This window comes from Sinocyclocheilus anshuiensis, unplaced genomic scaffold (genome assembly GCF_001515605.1).
Source record: "Sinocyclocheilus anshuiensis isolate Anshui unplaced genomic scaffold, SAMN03320099.WGS_v1.1 scaffold51, whole genome shotgun sequence".
NCBI classification, from domain to species: Eukaryota; Metazoa; Chordata; class Actinopteri; order Cypriniformes; family Cyprinidae; genus Sinocyclocheilus; species Sinocyclocheilus anshuiensis.
Window position 1 is genome coordinate 1349440 of NW_015548296.1, and position 19440 is coordinate 1368879.

General features: G+C 37.4%; 1 protein-coding gene across 1 annotated transcript in view; it reads left to right on the forward strand.

Annotated features, from left to right (window-relative positions):
- LOC107655947 (SLIT-ROBO Rho GTPase-activating protein 2-like) overlaps positions 1–19440 on the forward strand; it is a 101917-nt gene that overhangs the window by 60389 nt on the left and 22088 nt on the right. Inside the window, exons 4-7 of the mRNA XM_016443581.1 lie at positions 6878–7040; positions 10099–10161; positions 16245–16373; positions 18168–18389. Coding sequence (XP_016299067.1) covers positions 6878–7040; positions 10099–10161; positions 16245–16373; positions 18168–18389 — 577 coding nt within the window. The remainder of the gene's footprint in view (positions 1–6877; positions 7041–10098; positions 10162–16244; positions 16374–18167; positions 18390–19440) is intronic.

Consider the following 19440-nt stretch of genomic DNA (forward strand, 5'->3'; position numbering starts at 1 on the left):
AGTCTAAATACCATCCCCTGCCCTCCGTGGGTCCCTTGAGCCCCTGGAATCCAGCTCCAACATCTGTATGTTTTGCAGGCAAAAGGCAACATCTGGGACGATGTTGCCACAAAGGAATGTGAGGTATTTTCCGGTCCCGCTCCTCAAGAAGAACGTAGCTGTCGGTGAGGCCCGACCTACGAACTGAGGGGCATCTATGGGAATCTTTTGGAGACCCCTGATATACTGCTTATGTTCTTACAGGGTAGAGTTCAACTCAATGCCTTCCGTTCTACCACTCAAAGGTTCAAAGGCTCCTCTATGTGTGGTATGACAGTGTGCGTCATTTGTTCAGCAAGCCAGCAGGAGGCCCGATGACGAGTTGCCCGGCAATGAATCGACATCATGGTTAAGAAACACGCGGTCTGGAATGATAACACGCCATGGTACTGACCGAATTTCTAGCATGCCTGATTTTCTACAAATGGATTGAGTTGATACAAAGAAGCAACTGAAACTCACCACAACGTCTGGACTCATGACAGATAAGAAGGGTGGTGGTTACACTGGTGCCACAGAGGAGCGGTGATGTGTCATATGCTTAATGGTCCACTCTGCAATTACACTACAAACCAATTCTCAACTTTTCCCCCCTAGTGGTTATGGTCAATGGTGGTTTCGTCATTTCAAAGTTTTTAAAACGTTGTCATATGGTGTTACCACGCTTCCTGAATTTCGTAGTCTAACATTTTAGTCCAGGGTTATCCAATCCTGTACAAAGAGGGCCACCTTCCTGCAAAGTTTAGCTCCAACCTGATCCAAAACACCTTTCTGGAAGTGTCTAGTAACCTGTAAGAACTTAATTAGCTTGTTCAGGTTTATTTAAATAAACCCTGCATTAATGGCACATTCAAGTCCTCTTGTATTTGAGTTAAGAAGTTGTAATTACAACGTCAGGTGCATTCAAGTTACTTTGGCGATGTACCTTTTCTACAGCAAGATTTTTAACTCTATTTCTTCAAAATTATGTATAAAGAATATGCAGGAGGTGCTTTTTATGGTTTTATTGAATTTATGAAGGTGCTGTAAAGTAAATTCTTGTACATTCTATCATAATGGTACAATACTATCATATATTGTACATTCAACTTAGCTGGTTTTATTCTAAATTTATTTTTTAAATGTAATTTAGTATATTTAAACAAATTTACCATCAACTACAGAAATCAACAAATTTACTGACACTGGACTGTACACCCTTGTTTGTCTTTTGGTCAATAAACTTTTTCTACTTTAGACTTCAATATACAAGTGTTATAATGTTGCCTGTTTTGCAGTATCCTGTGCCACGATAACTCCCAGCCCATTTGTGAGGAGCTCAGGGTTAGTTGACTAGAGGAAGTGAGTCCGTCTGGTCTGGTGTGTTTGCCTATTCTTCGTAAGTGTGTGACGGTAAGAGAAAGCAGGCAAGGCAAGTTTCATTTCCTCTCCAGTCTGACTAGCTTGACTGATGTCTTCCCAGCATCATGTCTGAACAGAAACCAAAGTCTTGTAAAACACTTCTCACCAGAGTGAAGAATTCCCCTCAATGCCTTCTCATGTACCTTCCAAGCGATATTGAATGAATCGGTCCCTCTTCACAGTTTACAGCAGACTCTGATGTCAGTATATTGCTAAGCTAATGACCCTATGCATGTATTGAAAGAAATACAGTAAAAATTGTGAAATATTATTACAACAATTTAACAAAATTAAATGTTTTCTATTTTAATGTATTTTAAAATGCAATTTATTCCTGTGATGGCAAAGCTGAATTTCCAGCAGCCATTATTCCAGTCAGAAATAATTAATTTGCTGATTTAGTGCTCAAGAAACATTTCTTAGTATTATCAATATTGATACGATACATTCTTTAAAGAATAAAAAAGTATAGAAATAGAAATCTTTTGTAACATTATCAACGTCTTTACTGTCACTTTTGATTAATTTAATGCATCCTTGCTGAGTAATAATTTCTCCTCATGGTCCATGTGTACATTCAGAGCTTCTCGTTTTGCTTTGTAAAGTAATATCATTGATCAATTCCCATCATTTTACTCCAACAAAATGTCAAGAATTTCTTCATATTCTTCATCTCTTAAAATTCTTCACATGCCACCATGTCACATCCCTGGTGTATGTCACCTAGGAATTAGCCCTTCTTGGCTTCGCGGAGCGTTCCTTTGGTGAAAGGCCGGCTCTGTCTGCGGTGACCTTGCTGTTAATTGGGCAATTCCTCCACTCATGTGACCTCAGCTTTTTCATGGCCTTCCAGAAATGACCCGGAGCTCCCTCGTCTGAATGCCCATTTAAGAACCCTTTCGGTCAGCCAAGGGGCCATGCTAATCTCATCAACGTCCCTTTGTTCATTTCTCGAGAGGAATTGAGTTTCTCCAAGGACTCCATCTTATGTGGTTAAGCATGTGTTTTGCTTCTTTGCATATGAAAAAGCAAATTAGTGTGTTTGGGAGGATGTTTCTCAGGGCTGTCAATGCCTCAGGTTGGTTTTAATCATTCGATAATTGTTAGACTGTTGGTTTCACTTATTGTATTATTTTTTTACACATAATTTGGTATTTGTGAAGATTTAAAGATTTGTTTTGTTAGTATATTCTTGTCCTTGTGTTATAATATGTCCTGCACCATGTGTCAATTAATGGAGGTGTTCCCACCATTTTTTGGCACACATGTCTGTGGTTTACCATCAGGAACTTGCCTTCTTTGAACCCTTGTTGTGCAAGACCTTTATGTTTTGATTGACTTTTTGCTACATGCTCGAACCAGTTTCATTCTTCCCTGTTTCCCAAGTGTTGTGCGATCATTGGCAGAGCAAACATCAAGATCTCATTCCACTCTTTACCTCAGCCGTAGCCTCCAAAACATCCAAATACAAGTATTTCTGCTACACTTCTTAACTGTTGTTCTTTGGATGGGGGGAAAGGGTGTCTGGGAAAGCTGGTGGAGAGAAACATTATTGGTGAGAGTGGTGTGCACGCCTAAGTGTTTTGAACACACTTATTTACTTATAATTGTAATTGAATTGTGACTGCTGCCTGTGTGCCACTTGTTTTTATTCAGTAGGTCTGTTCTAAAGTGCTCCCTACGTATTCAACTTTTTTTTATAAGGTATCGTTCTAACTAAAATAAAAACTTTGTAGTTACTGATACTTGGGCAACAACTCTATTAATGGTCACAATGGTATTCCAATAGAGTCTGAAGTTAGCATGTTGCTAAGCTAAGGACTTAAAGGGTTTGTTCACCCAACAATGAAAATTCTGTAATTAATTACTCACCCTCATGTGGTTCCAAACCCATAAGACCTTCATTCATCTTCGGAACACTAATTAAGATATTTTTGATTAAATCCGAGAGCTTTCTGACCCTGTATAGACAGCAATGCAACATCCCACCATCTTATGTGTCAGTCTCCACCATGCATTCACAAGAGTACCACAGTAAAGGTTGACACGAAAGAGAAGAAATTTTCTTTTTGCACAAAAAGCATTCTTGTTGCTTCATAAAATTACGGTTGAACCACTGATGTCACATGGACTAGTTTAACGATGTCCTTACTCCCTTTCTGGGACTTGAACGTGGTAGTTGCATTGCTGTCTATGGAGAGTCAGAAAGCTCTCACATTTCATCAAAAATATCTTAATTTGTGTTCCGAAGATGAACGAAGGTCTTACTGGGGTGGAACAACATGAGGTTGAGTAATTAATGACAGAATTTAAATTTTTTGGTGAACTACCCCTTTAACACAACAGTCAGCATTTGTTTTGTGACACTTTATAAGTACAAAACATTTGAAATGTTGAAGAATAAGGAATATATACTTGAACAATATTAGAACACTTTAATTTGCAAAAATTAGTAATGCTTGAGGATTCCATTAAGCTTACGATATGAATCTCTGTTGCTTTCCTTTAGCATCTGTTGAAATACCTTGATGTTTGATGACGACAGTATATTTGGTATTTTTATTCTGATCCCATCATCAAAAGAGTTACATGGGGACCGATGACGTGAGATGTGTCCATTCCTTTCCACAACACTGACAGATGTTGAGCAGAAGAACAGGCTGTGATGTACCTCCACTGAGCCCCCCGCTGAGCTCTGAATGCTGGCTGATTTCCCCTCGCTTTGAACTCGTTGGGAGGAGTGTCTGTCTGAAGTCTTGTCGGCAGGCGAAGCCAGAGGGAATGTCCTGTACAGAGAGACAGGATCCCCGTCGTGTGATATGATTAATCCAACGTGCTCTTCAGCAGGGAGGACTGGTGTCAGACAAGTGTTAATACACATCCGTACATCACTTGAGGTTTATTAGACTCAGACTACTTCAGGACATCAGCAGTGCTTGGTTTCAGCCCAGAATATGTTTTTTTTTTATGTTATTTTTTTTAATATGCTAAAATGGGTTCAGATGTTGCTGAAATCCTGCTATGGTATGTGCAGCATAAAGTGGGTCTGATTTTTTTGCAAAGGTAGCTAGGTATACTACCATGATTTTGGACGTGTGCTTTGGAAATAACATATTTTTGGTCATGTACTTAAATAGCATGGTTTTTCGGCATGCACATTTAAAATGATTTGGATATGTTCACTACAGTCCAAAAGTGAAAGTCTTTTATGCTCACCAAGGTAACATTTATTTGATAAAAATATAGTAAAAACTGTGAAAAATTATTGCAAGTTAAAATAAAAGGGTTTTATTTTTAAATATGTTAAAATCGAATTTATTCCTGTGATGCAAAGCTGAATTTTCTGCAGCCATTCAGTGTCACATGATCCTTCAGTAATCAAGTACTCAAAAACATTTCTTATTATTTTTTATATTGAAAACAGTGCTGCTTTAATAAAGCTGTTTAATATAAAAAAAAATATTTAAATTAGAAATGTTTTGTAACATTTGGAAGGTCTTTACAGTCTCTTTTGATGAGTTTAATACGTCCCTGCTTAATAAAATAATTTGTTTCTTACAAACTTTAGTGTATGTCATTATAGCTGTTAAATCCACCCTGTGGAAGTGTTTTTTTATGAGTTGCAGTGTTTCTAAAATGAGGGAGGAAATGGATTTTACTTCAACATTTTTGCCTTTGCAGGTCACAAGTTGTTTAGGCCTTAAATGTACACATTTGCATACCACTGATGGATAAGGTTGCTGGTTGTTTGGGTAGATGTGTTGAACGTTTTAGTTCTCACAGATACTTTGCTCTCCAGTCAACAGCAGGACCAAGGTCATGTGTTAGCTGTTCCTCTGTAAACAGACAGTCTGTAAAACATTAACAGACAGTTGGATGCTTTCTGTGGGTTCTTTAGATCCAGTCCTTCCTGATTCTACCCTCTCTGTGGACATTTCAGACCGTCTGGTCTGAAGAAACATCAGGTTCTGCCCCACCCATTCAGAGGCATTTTAGCAGCAGGGAATGGGTCCCACCTCATGGGCTTCTACGGGACCCTCAGCATCAGCTGTCTCCTCTGGCATGCACAGGCCGCTGAGTCCATCCCTCCAGCATGTGCCCAGAGTAACGCAGGGCTTAACAGAATTCCTCTTTGGCGTGACATCCATTGCTCTGTAATCCATGAGTGAACTTCACATATAGGGCAACAGGTTTGTCAGGACGGATCTGTATGCATGTGTACCCTTCTTAACCATACCAGGACTGTATGAGTTTAGAGTAACCTTTAACATCCTGGGCACATTCCCTATCAGAGCAGGAGTCCAGAGGGTTTTTTGAGCTGATTTATCTGTAATGATGACTGAGTGTCTCAAACCTGGTGTCTCAAATGTTGTTCACAGTGATTTGTAGCGGCAAAGTGATCTGAAGTCATTAGTTTTCAAAAACAGTTGGCTGTTTGAATGACTGATGGCGATGAGACTTTTTGCATATTAATACTGTATATAGTCACTATAATATATAGTCATCTTCAGGAAACTTAATGGCCCAAAATTGCTAAATAAATATCAAAATACTGTACATTTTATAACAAGCAAGATAGTTTCAGATGTATTATTGATATATTACTGAATACTGTGTGTGTGTGTGTGTGTGTGTGTGTGTGTGTGTGTGTGTGTGTGTGTGTGTATATATATATTGTGTATATATATATATATATATATATATATATATATATATATATATATATTAGGCTATTATATAGTATTATAATAGCATTACATAGTGGTTCAACGCATTATATTGTGTTTTTTTTTAGTCACAGATCAGACTATTTTTTCGGATAAGCAAGAAAAAAAATATTTAAAGCACAGAGAATGACAATGCCGTGAAGGGTTTTGACATAGGCTAATTTTATGTGTATGTGTATACGCAACTCGGTATCTCCGCGCTGTCTGAAACACGTCTCTTGTGCGCGCTTTGATTGTGTGCGAGAACAGCGCGTGAGTAACGAATTGAGCTCTCTTTCGTTTCTTCTTCTTGTGATTTAATGTATATATATATATATATATATATATACACAATGTGATATAACGATTCATTTGCGTCATCAAAAATGTTTATGTCCTCGTTTTCTATATAAAAATTGTGTGGGAAAACACACCATTATTATTTTAAAAATTAATTTAGAATTTACTCCTTATATAACATTTTTAAAATCTATTTGGCTTGAAATTATTTGGCTGAATCATTTGGTTATGTTCAGATGGATTCCTCTGATTCCTTTTGATTATGTATTGTGATTGAATTGTTTGTCAGTTGTTTTGCAGCTATTTTGCAATTACTGCAAATGTATTTTTATATTATGTATTTTTTTTAAATAGCTTTTTCTAACTGATTCTTCTGCTCTCTTGTATTATAAATTATAATAAATGTGTTTTTTCTTTACTCTTCTCTGCAGGAAAGAGCAAAATGTCCTGTCTCCAGTCAACTGCTGGAACCTTCTCTTGGCTCAGGTGAAGAGAGAGAGTCGAGACCACGCCACTCTCAGCGATCTCTACCTCAACAACATCATCCCACGCTTCGCCCAGGTCAGCGAGGACTCAGGACGCCTCTTCAAAAAGGTGACATTCGTCTTTGCATACCAGTCGATTTCTCTGTTAAAGCCTCTGTAGTGGTCATTGAGATTGGGACCTCATTTTTTATTTGCTTCTCACTTGTGGTTTAAAATTGCTTGTACATGTAAATTGGCAAATGAATCTGTGAATCACGTGCGTGCCGAACAGTGGGGTCTCATCTGTACGTATTACGTATCAACTGCGATCCGTTTAACTCCTAATATGTGACAGATCAGAGCAATCTTTCATACCTCAACAACATCATCCCACGCTTCGCCCAGGTCAGCGAGGACTCAGGACGCCTCTTCAAAAAGGTGACATTCGTCTTTGCATACCAGTCGATTTCTCTGTTAAAGCCTCTGTAGTGGTCATTGAGATTGGGACCTCATTTTTTATTTGCTTCTCAGTTCAATTGATAATCCCTCTCTCCTCACTGATGTACCAGTTTTGACCTAATTTGACTATTCTGATTTGATTATTATTGTAATTATTTAATTTTATTTCTAATATATGATCAAATTTATTTTAATTAGGGATAGTAAAATTAATTTGTTAACAGTAATCTTCTGTGGGTTCTTATGCATGTTTATGCTCATTAAAACTGATAGTGAGATGATTAGAATCGAAGAGCTGATAGATGCAAGAGAGCATCATGCCTTTGGTGTTTCGTTTCATTCCTCTTGGCTTGTCTAGACCAGGGGTCTCCAACCTTTTTTTTTACACCACGGACCGGTTACGTTTGGAAAATTGTCTCTCAGACCGGCTGGACGGGCTGGTGGTTGGGGACCTTTGGTCTAGACTGGTTAGACAGGCAGGAATTCAGGTCGCTCACTATCTAGACCCAGAGCTGTGAAAGAGACGCTTTCTTATCAACACATTTCCAGTGTCCATTGGTTATCCAGGTGAAACCAGTTCAATCTGGTCTGTTTAAGGTCAAATCCAGCTTTAGTTATTCAGAGGATGAAGGAACCTCCAAAAATGAAAAATTCTGTAATCATTTACTCACCTTCTTGTTGTTCCAAACCTGTATAAATTTCTGTCTTCCGTTGAACATAAAAGAAGGTATTTTGAGGAATGTGGTTGCCCAAGCAGTTGTTGGTCCCCACTGACTTCCGTAGTATGGAAAAATTGCTATGGAAGTCAATGGGGACCAGAAACCATTTAGTTGATGATGAGAGAATTTTCATTTTTGGGTGAACTACAATTTATAAGTCTCCCATCAACCCATCAGTTGAGCAGTGTGTTTTGATACTTTTTGATGTTTATTTGATAAGACCTCTTGTGATATAGTCAGAGTTCTCAGCTATAATTAATATAATTAATAATTAATATAATTCTATAATGAATCGCATGCGATTGTCATGCGCATCTCGTCAGTAAAGCCGGTAGCTATGCCTAATTTAAGGTGTATTGAAATTTGGACTCGCCTCAATCTTAAATCTTTTTTTTTTTCCTCTGCATATCTAGCGGCAAGAGTCTCTCAGACCCCAATCAGCACTTCTTTCTCTCCCGCTGTCTCTCTGTCTGTTCTTTCGTTCCCGTGAGAGAGAGAGATGAGCCTCCCTATCAACATTCTCCTCAACTCTCTCTGTCTCTCTCTTCTGTAGTTTAGCTCACCCGACTCTCCATGCTGCAGAAATAACAGTATTTTAATTGAACGAGAGAGAGAGAGAGAGAGAGAGATGAGCCTTCCTATCAACATTATCGTCAACTCTTTCTGTCTCTCTCTTCTATAGTTTAGCTCACCCGGCCCTCCGTGCTGCAGGAATACCAGTCCTTTAATTGAACGCTCCCAGCCGGCCTCTCTCTAGAGGCTTCCTAGGAATCGCTGAAGACTGTGCAATTGATCTTACCTAACGTCCCAGCGCCACACACCTCCCACCTGTCTTAAAAGTGCTACAACATGCTGGAGAAATTCTGCACTCTAAATGCAAATACAGTCAAGGGAGCTGTGTCCGGAGGAGGTTTACGACTTTATTGAACCATAAGCGTAGACACACAATAAAGGAAAACACTCTTAAAAGCAGAGAAAGAGAAGTTTTGGCAGTGAAATATTTAGGGGTGCTCCGATTGATCGGCTACCGATCACTATCGGCCGATAATCACGTTGGGATGATTGATCGGCGGTCTCTAAAAGGCCGATCTAAAAAAATGATCTAAAGCCCTCAGTGAATGCTAGACATCTTCTTGGCCGGCTCCCAAGTTATCAGCCCACAGCGATTGAAGTTTGGACTTGAATTCGCAAGCACTTCATTTTCATGTCATGCTGTGCCTTCATTCCCGAACTTCCTCTTACAAGATCCAACATCCACCAGAACAGCAAACCACCATTTCCATTTCACACAGAGTTTACCAGACCTTTTTTTTCCACAGTCTCTAAGAGGAAGTCTTATCAAAATCACAAGTAAGCATTTCCAGTTTCAGTTCAGCTGCACACTTTTTGACATTCATTGTAAGTGATTGACACTGAACTGAAATCCAATACTTTTGCATTGTCTGTACACTTCAGTTTTCTTACACGGCTCAAACAGAAGTTTAACCTTTAGATAAGTGCGCAAGCGGAACTATTGTAACTGAATGTAGCAACGCTATAGTGACTTAAAGGGATAGTTCTCTCAGAATTTTTGGGGTAGAACTTTCCCTTTAAAGTCATAAATAAATTGATGTTTCAACCCATTTTATTTCCATAATATGACATATTTACAACTGAAACAGAATATACAAGCAGAAAAAGAGGCTTTGGCCATTGTGCGCCATTTGAAAACTCTTTGTACGGCCCCGTTTTTGATGTGCCCAAATGCCTGAATGGTTAATCTGGCCCAGTGTGCAGTGTTCCAGTATAATGTGACCATTTGGGTGAGATTGTATTGAACTAGATGTGTTTGAGTAAGCTGGTGATGACCTCCATTACTGAAAGAGCAGAAAACAGTTCAACAGTGACAGCTTCAGGGCTCAAAGCCCAAAACGGATTATCAGTTGTAATAGAGAACAGGAAAATACTGTTAATCATGATCTACACCATTATTGTTTTATACTAATGTTTTTTTTTTTTTTTTTCTTACAGAGTAAAGAAGTGGGCCTCCAGCTGCACGAGGATTTGATGAAGGTCCTCAATGAGTTGTATACGGTAAGATGCAAACAGCATAGTCGAGCATAACTTTATTTTCAGCACTAAATCTGAGGCTATCATCTTTATTCAGTTTTTCCATGTTTCATTATCTGTTTGTCACTTTCAGTTTTCAAACAGTGCACATGAATCCTTCGTTTCTTTCTCTTAATATCTTTGATTCCTCTGCGTCAGCCTTCTGCACTGATGAGGCATCGAGTCTCTGCTTCAGTCGAGTGGTTATTTTGGTCTCTTGTGGTTGTAGTCCAATCAGTATTTTTGAGGCGTGGGGTTGGCTATAGTTACTTTTTCTTCTTGTTGAAAATATTTTGAGAGCTTTTAGTCACTGTGTGCCCCCCTGTGTGTGGTTGTGTTACAGGGTGTGTGCGAATTGTTGTTTCCAAATGGCGTAGAAGGAACCGTTTAATGTTTATGTGCCTTGAAATGGGTTTGTGTGTATGTGAACAAAACAATGTCTTACCAGGCAGTCCTTGTAATTTCTTAGTAAGACAGGGGGTATGAACAAGGAGTGAATGATGGTAATTATAGTCGTCAGTCAGCAGTGAATCTTACCTGCTGGCATGCAGACTGACTGCTTGTTAGGTGCTTTTGTCTTTTTTATTGTTTTTGTTTAATGTTAATTTCAGCATTTACTAATGCATTATTAAAATCACAAGTTGTGTTTGTTAACATTAGATAATGCACTGTGAGCTAACATGAACAAACAATGAACGACTGTATTTTTATTAACTAACATTAATAAACAAAGATTATCAAATGTGTAATAAAAGCGTAATAAAAGTGTAATAAAAGTGTAATAAATGTATTGTTAATTGTTCGTTCATGTTAGTTAATACATTAACTAATGTTAACAAATGACACCTTATTGTAAAGTGTTACCCATATTTCTATTTAGCGTCATTCATTTTATTTCAGATGTAGTTTCAGTCATGTTTTTTTTTCATGTAATATTTATTTTTTATTTTACTTCATCTGTTAATGAAACGGTTAACAAAAACTGTTCGTTTATAGTTAATAATAAATGGAGATGAATGTTGATTGCCAACCTCAGGAAGACAATCTAATTATATTATATTATATTATATTATATTATTGAAATCAGATAGACCAAATGTAAAATAAATAAGTTCCATAAATTTGCTTGATAATTTTTTTTTTTACAATAAGATTGGTAACAGGGTTGAATGGTTTAGCTAGATGAATACAGACAGTAATGTGTTTAATGCTAGCTCATTTTGATACTATGTTAATTTTAAGTGATGATTTACATAACATCTAATTATGTCACTATAACAACATGAGATTTGTGCCTTTTATGCTTTATTAAAAGTAGTGGAGAAGTGGGAGACCAACATGTACCCTATTTATGGAAAGTGGCTTATCGGGAACTCCTTCAGTGTTTACATTTTAGAACGAAAAAACCTTCAATGGCAGTTAACCTCAGTTTTAACCCTCAGTGGCAGTATGATTACTGTTTTATAGACTTAGCGTTGCAGTATCCATACCACCGCAGAGACCCATGATCCCCGGCAGTGCCGAAATTAGCAGTGGTGCATGGAAAATTCAGGGATGATTCAGTGGATTGCAAGTCATGTTATTATCCTGCTGTATTAGGGGAGTGCTGCTTTCTGATACACAGCACAGTATTGCACAAGGCTTCCATGCATATATGCCTAGTGCCGCAGCTAAATAATGCTAATAATTTCAAGCTTTTATTTTTACTGGGAGAAGAAATTCAATTAGAAATGCCCTTTGTGTTTGGCCACATATTTTTGTATTCCTCATTTTTGTGGGGGAGGAAGGAATAGTTTAGGGTTTTCAGGGTGGGGTGTTCTGGGCTCAAATGTGGTAGGAGGAGGACCCATGATATTGGCTTTCTTTGAATGGCGACTAGATTCTCCCCCGTACACATCCACACATGTTCTCCTGGGAAATGACTGTAACCCATTTCAATACCCCATAAAAAGTAAGCAGATCCTTTAATGAAAGAGTTAAGGATGATGAAAATAAACCTGGCACCATTTTTAGTGACATCTGTGCTTTATATGAAGAAAGGAAAGAATGAATGGAAAAGCTGATGATGATTATCTCAGCCTTTTGGATCAGAGAGGAACCCCATAGGGCCGAAAATGGTGAAAAACGTGATGAACTGAGTTTCCTCTTCAAAATCTTTAGCGTTCTTTTTTTTATAAGCTCAACGGTGGCTTGTTCAGTAGTTCACCCAAAAATGAATATTCTGTCATCATTTACTCACCCTTCTGTCGATCCAAAACTTCCTTCTGTGATACATTTTGGGTGAACTTTTCCTTTAAAAACTGGAAAAGAGCCTGACGCTTCTTTGCACTTTACAAGAGCAAGAAAAGGCCATTGAGAGCCGCCCACATATATGTTTGCCAAATTCCTCCTGTAAGTGTTTCCTATTAATGATGACATTGCAAAGAGCTTATTAAATTTATTATGCCCATCATGGAGGCTGACACCCTCATGAAAGCCAGTGTAAATGGAGGGAAATGGAGTCCATTAGCTTTCTCTCTCACAGACAGCGAGCGATGGCTTGGTATCATCTCTCCGGTCTTGGCAGTGTTTTTGATTGCAAGCACAAGAATGGCGTCACTCTGTGACATTCCTCTCAAAGGAGCAGACGTTTGGAATGAGATCCTCCCTTCAATCCCATTCCCAAATTTAGCATCTGCTGAATACTAACTATTAAGCTTGGTGGTGTCTTCCATTCATTGGCAACAGTCACAGATGACAGATCTTTCACCATAGCCTCTCATTGGACTTAGACATAAACTGCTCTTTATAGAGGTCATAAAATTGTAGATGTTCCTTGCGATTTGTAATGTTTGTAATTTTATTTTATGGAATAGTAATAAATAATAATTTCTTATTTATTTAATCTATTTTAGTATTTATATAACACATTATAGGCCTATATATAACAACTTTCCCACATTTTACTCTTGTTTCTTTTTCTGGTGTTTAAGAATTGAACACAGAATAATTTTTTGATGTGAAATTGTTAATGTATTCAATTAGCTATTGTAAGAAACTTCGGAATGAGGTGTTTTTGCATCTACATTTACATGATTGACCATTTTAGAAGGAAGTTTTGTTTTCTGGAAGTGTTCAGGATGTTTTCATCAAACTTTCAGCAAAGCGGCTCTGCTAGAGTTTTAGTCCCTGTGATGGAAAGTCATTGTCCCGTTGCCTCTCTGCCTATACAAACACATTGAGCTAAAAAGGTATTGCATGCCTGACTGTGAGTAAAAAGCATTTGTGTGAATGATTTTGGGCCTGTTTTTTGAGTTGGTTGTTATGTGAATAACTGTGTTCTCCTCTTTCAGCCCAGTTCTTGCCACATGTATTCTTGACACGTGATCCTTATTTAAAAAAAAGAAGAAACACCATGACACATACGCCAAAATCAGAGTCATGCTGAAAAATATTTATAGTTAATTATGCTAAATTGTTTGTACTGCCGTTTATATGGAAGCTTGATTGAAAGCTTGATTAAAAAAAAGGTAATTAATTACAACCTTTTATCTTATAATTCATCATTTTGTCTTGCAATTCTGAGTTTATACCTCACAATTCAGACCTTTTTTCTTGCAATTCTGATGAAAAAAGTCAGAATTTAGAGATATTAACTCAAAAATATTGGAAATTGAGTTTGTTGCAATTAGAAATCTTGCACACAAAAATGTGAGATAAAAAGTCAAAATTACCTTTTTTATTTATTTATTTTTCCTATTTACTAATGCATTATTAAAATCACAAGTTGTGTTTGTTAACATTAGATAATGCACTGTGAGCTAACATGAACAAACAATGAACGACTGTATTTTTATTAACTAACATTAATAAACAAAGATTATCAAATGTGTAATAAAAGCGTAATAAAAGTGTAATAAAAGTGTAATAAATGTATTGTTAATTGTTCGTTCATGTTAGTTAATACATTAACTAATGTTAACAAATGACACCTTATTGTAAAGTGTTACCCATATTTCTATTTAGCGTCATTCATTTTATTTCAGATGTAGTTTCAGTCATGTTTTTTTTTCATGTAATATTTATTTTTTATTTTACTTCATCTGTTAATGAAACGGTTAACAAAAACTGTTCGTTTATAGTTAATAATAAATGGAGATGAATGTTGATTGCCAACCTCAGGAAGACAATCTAATTATATTATATTATATTATATTATATTATTGAAATCAGATAGACCAAATGTAAAATAAATAAGTTCCATAAATTTGCTTGATAATTTTTTTTTTTACAATAAGATTGGTAACAGGGTTGAATGGTTTAGCTAGATGAATACAGACAGTAATGTGTTTAATGCTAGCTCATTTTGATACTATGTTAATTTTAAGTGATGATTTACATAACATCTAATTATGTCACTATAACAACATGAGATTTGTGCCTTTTATGCTTTATTAAAAGTAGTGGAGAAGTGGGAGACCAACATGTACCCTATTTATGGAAAGTGGCTTATCGGGAACTCCTTCAGTGTTTACATTTTAGAACGAAAAAACCTTCAATGGCAGTTAACCTCAGTTTTAACCCTCAGTGGCAGTATGATTACTGTTTTATAGACTTAGCGTTGCAGTATCCATACCACCGCAGAGACCCATGATCCCCGGCAGTGCCGAAATTAGCAGTGGTGCATGGAAAATTCAGGGATGATTCAGTGGATTGCAAGTCATGTTATTATCCTGCTGTATTAGGGGAGTGCTGCTTTCTGATACACAGCACAGTATTGCACAAGGCTTCCATGCATATATGCCTAGTGCCGCAGCTAAATAATGCTAATAATTTCAAGCTTTTATTTTTACTGGGAGAAGAAATTCAATTAGAAATGCCCTTTGTGTTTGGCCACATATTTTTGTATTCCTCATTTTTGTGGGGGAGGAAGGAATAGTTTAGGGTTTTCAGGGTGGGGTGTTCTGGGCTCAAATGTGGTAGGAGGAGGACCCATGATATTGGCTTTCTTTGAATGGCGACTAGATTCTCCCCCGTACACATCCACACATGTTCTCCTGGGAAATGACTGTAACCCATTTCAATACCCCATAAAAAGTAAGCAGATCCTTTAATGAAAGAGTTAAGGATGATGAAAATAAACCTGGCACCATTTTTAGTGACATCTGTGCTTTATATGAAGAAAGGAAAGAATGAATGGAAAAGCTGATGATGATTATCTCAGCCTTTTGGATCAGAGAGGAACCCCATAGGGCCGAAAATGGTGAAAAACGTGATGAACTGAGTTTCCTCTTCAAAATCTTTAGCGTTCTTTTTTTTATAAGCTCAACGGTGGCTTGTTCAGTAGTTCACCCAAAAATGAATATTCTGTCATCATTTACTCACCCTTCTGTCGATCCAAAACTTCCTTCTGTGATACATTTTGGGTGAACTTTTCCTTTAAAAACTGGAAAAGAGCCTGACGCTTCTTTGCACTTTACAAGAGCAAGAAAAGGCCATTGAGAGCCGCCCACATATATGTTTGCCAAATTCCTCCTGTAAGTGTTTCCTATTAATGATGACATTGCAAAGAGCTTATCTTACGAAATGATTGATGGGATCATCGCTGGGTTGTTCCAGGGCCACCTCTGTTTCCACAAGACCAACAGCAGCTCCTCTATGTGTGTCCCACTAGAGAGTGCCTGTGGTCACCCCAGCAGCATTTACAGATGGAAATGTAGTACAGTTTGTGGTGGCAGCTCTAACATGAGCCTATTTAGGGAGGGCTAGTAGAAGTTAAACAACATGCCATCCATCATGAGCTCATGTTTAACGTAAGCTTTAAAGGTTTTGTTCACTCAAAAAGAAGTCTGTCATTATTTACCTACCCTCATGCTATTCCAAACTTTTGTTTTTACACAAAAATTTTAAAACAGATGTTTTTCCCCATACTTCTATGACTTTATGCTTGACTTTAAGACGTTTTGTTGCGTGACAGTAGTAAACACTGACATTTAAAGCCTGTGTTCGTTATGAACTGTGAAAAAAAATATCTGTCCGTTTCTCAACCATTGTCTCATCCTCCTGGTTTTACTTTTTTTTTTTCTTAGCGGCAAGCAAAATACACTCAGAACAAGCTGAAAGCCAACAAGGCCAGGAATGAGTACCTTCTGGCTCTGGAGGCCACCAACAACTGTGTCTTCAAATACTACATCCATGATCTGTCTGACCTCATAGATGTAAGTCCACCTTTATCTCATCACTCCAAAGAGCCAGTTCAGGAATCGTCATGTGTTTCTAGTGTACTGTTATAGAGAAATGTTTACAACACTGTTTTTTGTAGCTAAATCACAAATATTCCTTCTTAAAGCTTTTGATATTTGTGACCCTGGACCACAAAACAAGTAAATTTTTTTAAACTGAGATCATCCGAAAGCTTATAAGCTAATAAGCTTTCCATTGATGCATGGTTTGTTAGGATAGGACAATATTTGGCTGAGATACAACAAATTGAAAATCTAGAATCTGAGGGTGCAAAAAAATCTAAATATTGAGAAAATTGCCTTTAAAATTGTCCAAATTAAGTTCTTAGCCATGCGTATTACTAATCAAAAATTACGTTTTGATATATTTACGGTAGGACATTTACTAAATATCTTCATGTAACATGATCTTTACTTAATATCCTAATGATTTTTGGCATAAATCGCTAATTTTGAACCATACAATGTATCGTTGGCTATTGCTACAAATGTAGTCATGCTACTTATGATGTTTTGTGGAACAGGGTCACATTTGATGTTATAATGCAGTCAAGCTTAACTTGTTTAAACCAATGTTATTTTAGTATTATTTGTGGATTTATATTTTCATTCATAAAATGAGCTTCTATTAGTGCTTTTGTAATTTTTTCTAGCTTTATATATGTATAAATTGTAATATTTTTAGTTCTTAGTATCTTCAGTATGATTTTACTATATTTTTCATTGTTTTAGTTTAACAACACTGGTTTGAACTGGTTTGATCTAAGGGTTTTTAAAACTTACAATGCCAGGTGTATCAGTATAGATTGCAAGCTCAGGGCAGCTGATGAAATGAAACTAGGACTGTCAGTATGTAAATAATTTGTGATTAATCTTAACATTTTAATTTTGATGAACATTTTGATGAAGTCCTTTTTAACAGTTCTCACAAAACTTTTCTTCTGTAATTCAATAATTTAAAAAAAGTTTTTTTTTAGCTGTCGTATGATGGTCATCTCATTCATTTTTGCATAAAAATATAATCATTAAGTAATTAAATTCCACCATTAAGAATTTGTTAAACAGCCCATTATCCTTCTTGTCATGTGAGCACTGGCAAACTTTTTCGTACCCCTGTACTTTTTTTATTTGCAGTGTATACTGTGCAGCCCTAAAAGGGCGTTTAAGTGTAATGCCCTAAATATGCCCATGTACAGTGTCCCACAATGTAGTAACACCTTCTGACAGTATGCTGCCTCATCAGCCTTCTTTCTTCAAGTGTGACCCTGAAGGTAAACTTGTAGCAGCCCCTCGTGTGAGCTCCGCAAGAGGGCCCAGTTGTCCCACAAAATCAACATCAGACTCCTTATAAGGCACCCACAAAGTGCTGAAATCTCCTCCCCGTATTACCCTTAACTTCAGCACACAGGGGCCCACGCAACATGGCGTCCTCTTTCTGAGTGAGGAACTGTGAATGATGGATTTAGTTTGAGTGGTCTTCATTTGAAGCAATCAGAGCATGGAAGTGAAGTTTTAACCATGCATGGGTTAATAGGAAAATGGGTTTCAGGGGGAGTACAGAGGGCAGACTATTTTTATTATTATTTTATCACTAATTATTTTATTTTTAGTACTAATAAAAAGTACTTTAAGTTCCTTTGAATGAAAGTCACTTACAATTTCACAGATGTTGTGCTTTACTCTGGATTTTAATGCCTTTCTCAATTCACAGCTTTTACATTCACAGCTCAAAATACCAACCAAATGCCCCCCTTTTTTCCCCTCTCTCAGTGCTGTGACCTGGGCTACCATGCCAGCCTGAACCGTGCACTGCGTACCTACCTCTCGGCCGAGTTTAACGTGGAGACTTCCAAGCACAGTGGTTTAGAGACCATTGAGAACGCTGCAGAGAACTTGGAGGCCAACGCAGACAAGCAAAGGCTCATGGAGACCTACAACAACGTCTTCTGCCCTCCAATGCGCTTCGACTTCCAGTCTCACATGGGTGATATGGTCAGTCGGTGTGATTATTATTGCTTATGACATGACTGGTGAAATGAAGTAATGGAATATGCAGTGATGGTAATTATTTTCATGCCCCAAGCAATATACCAACAGCAGACTCACAATGTGGGTAAACAATGACACACAGACATTCTTAGGCAACTGAGTGCAGCTTTACTGATGCCAAGTGCTTTTGCTCCAAAATATCAAACATCTTGATGATATCAAGAAATCAGCTTCGCTAAATACCAATCGGTACTATTACACAACGATCAGCATTGTCTCTCTGAGACTGTGTCCTGCTGTTACGTGTGACTCTTGCAAGACTGTCTCATTGCATGGCCAAACAAACCCAGACACCTCAAGAGGAATGAAGCATTGCTCAATCAGATTGTTGCACAGTGACTGACATGCCTGCTAAGAAACCACAGTTGCTTCAGCCTAGGCTTGCCGCGATAGACGGTGCTGACGGTGATACCGGTGTTAAGCCGCAACACCGGTTATGTCACTTGCCCACCGCGGCACTGACCCCCTCTGTCGTTTTGATTTTTTATAGTAATAAAAATCATTTAGTTCAGTTAAAGAACAGACACTACAATTAAAAACTGAACGCGGCTGCTCAATGCAGCATGCCGAAACGACAGTCGCATCACAGATCAGATTTAAATTATCCAGTGAGGAGAGTGAGTCGAGCTGACTGACAAGAAGAGTGAGGTGAGGTGAGACAGACAAGACGATGGCGGATGATTTAGTTTCGAAACGAGACGCAAAAGCACCTGTTTGGCAATATTTTGGATTTTGAAAAGCCTGTTGACTTTTGCCGTTTTTCTAAGGTGATTTTGGAAGTTTTTTTAAGTATTAGTTTTTTATTTAATTGGTTCCACATTGTTTGCTGATTTTTACTTTATTTAAACTTTGTGTCATTTATTATTTTATTTGACATCAAGGTGTAAGCTTTCTTACTCATTTTGCTAATAAACTTTCTACGTTTCTTATTTATTTGGTTATATATTATACATGTTTACTTAGCCTATTTCCAGTTTTGTATACCTATTTAAAC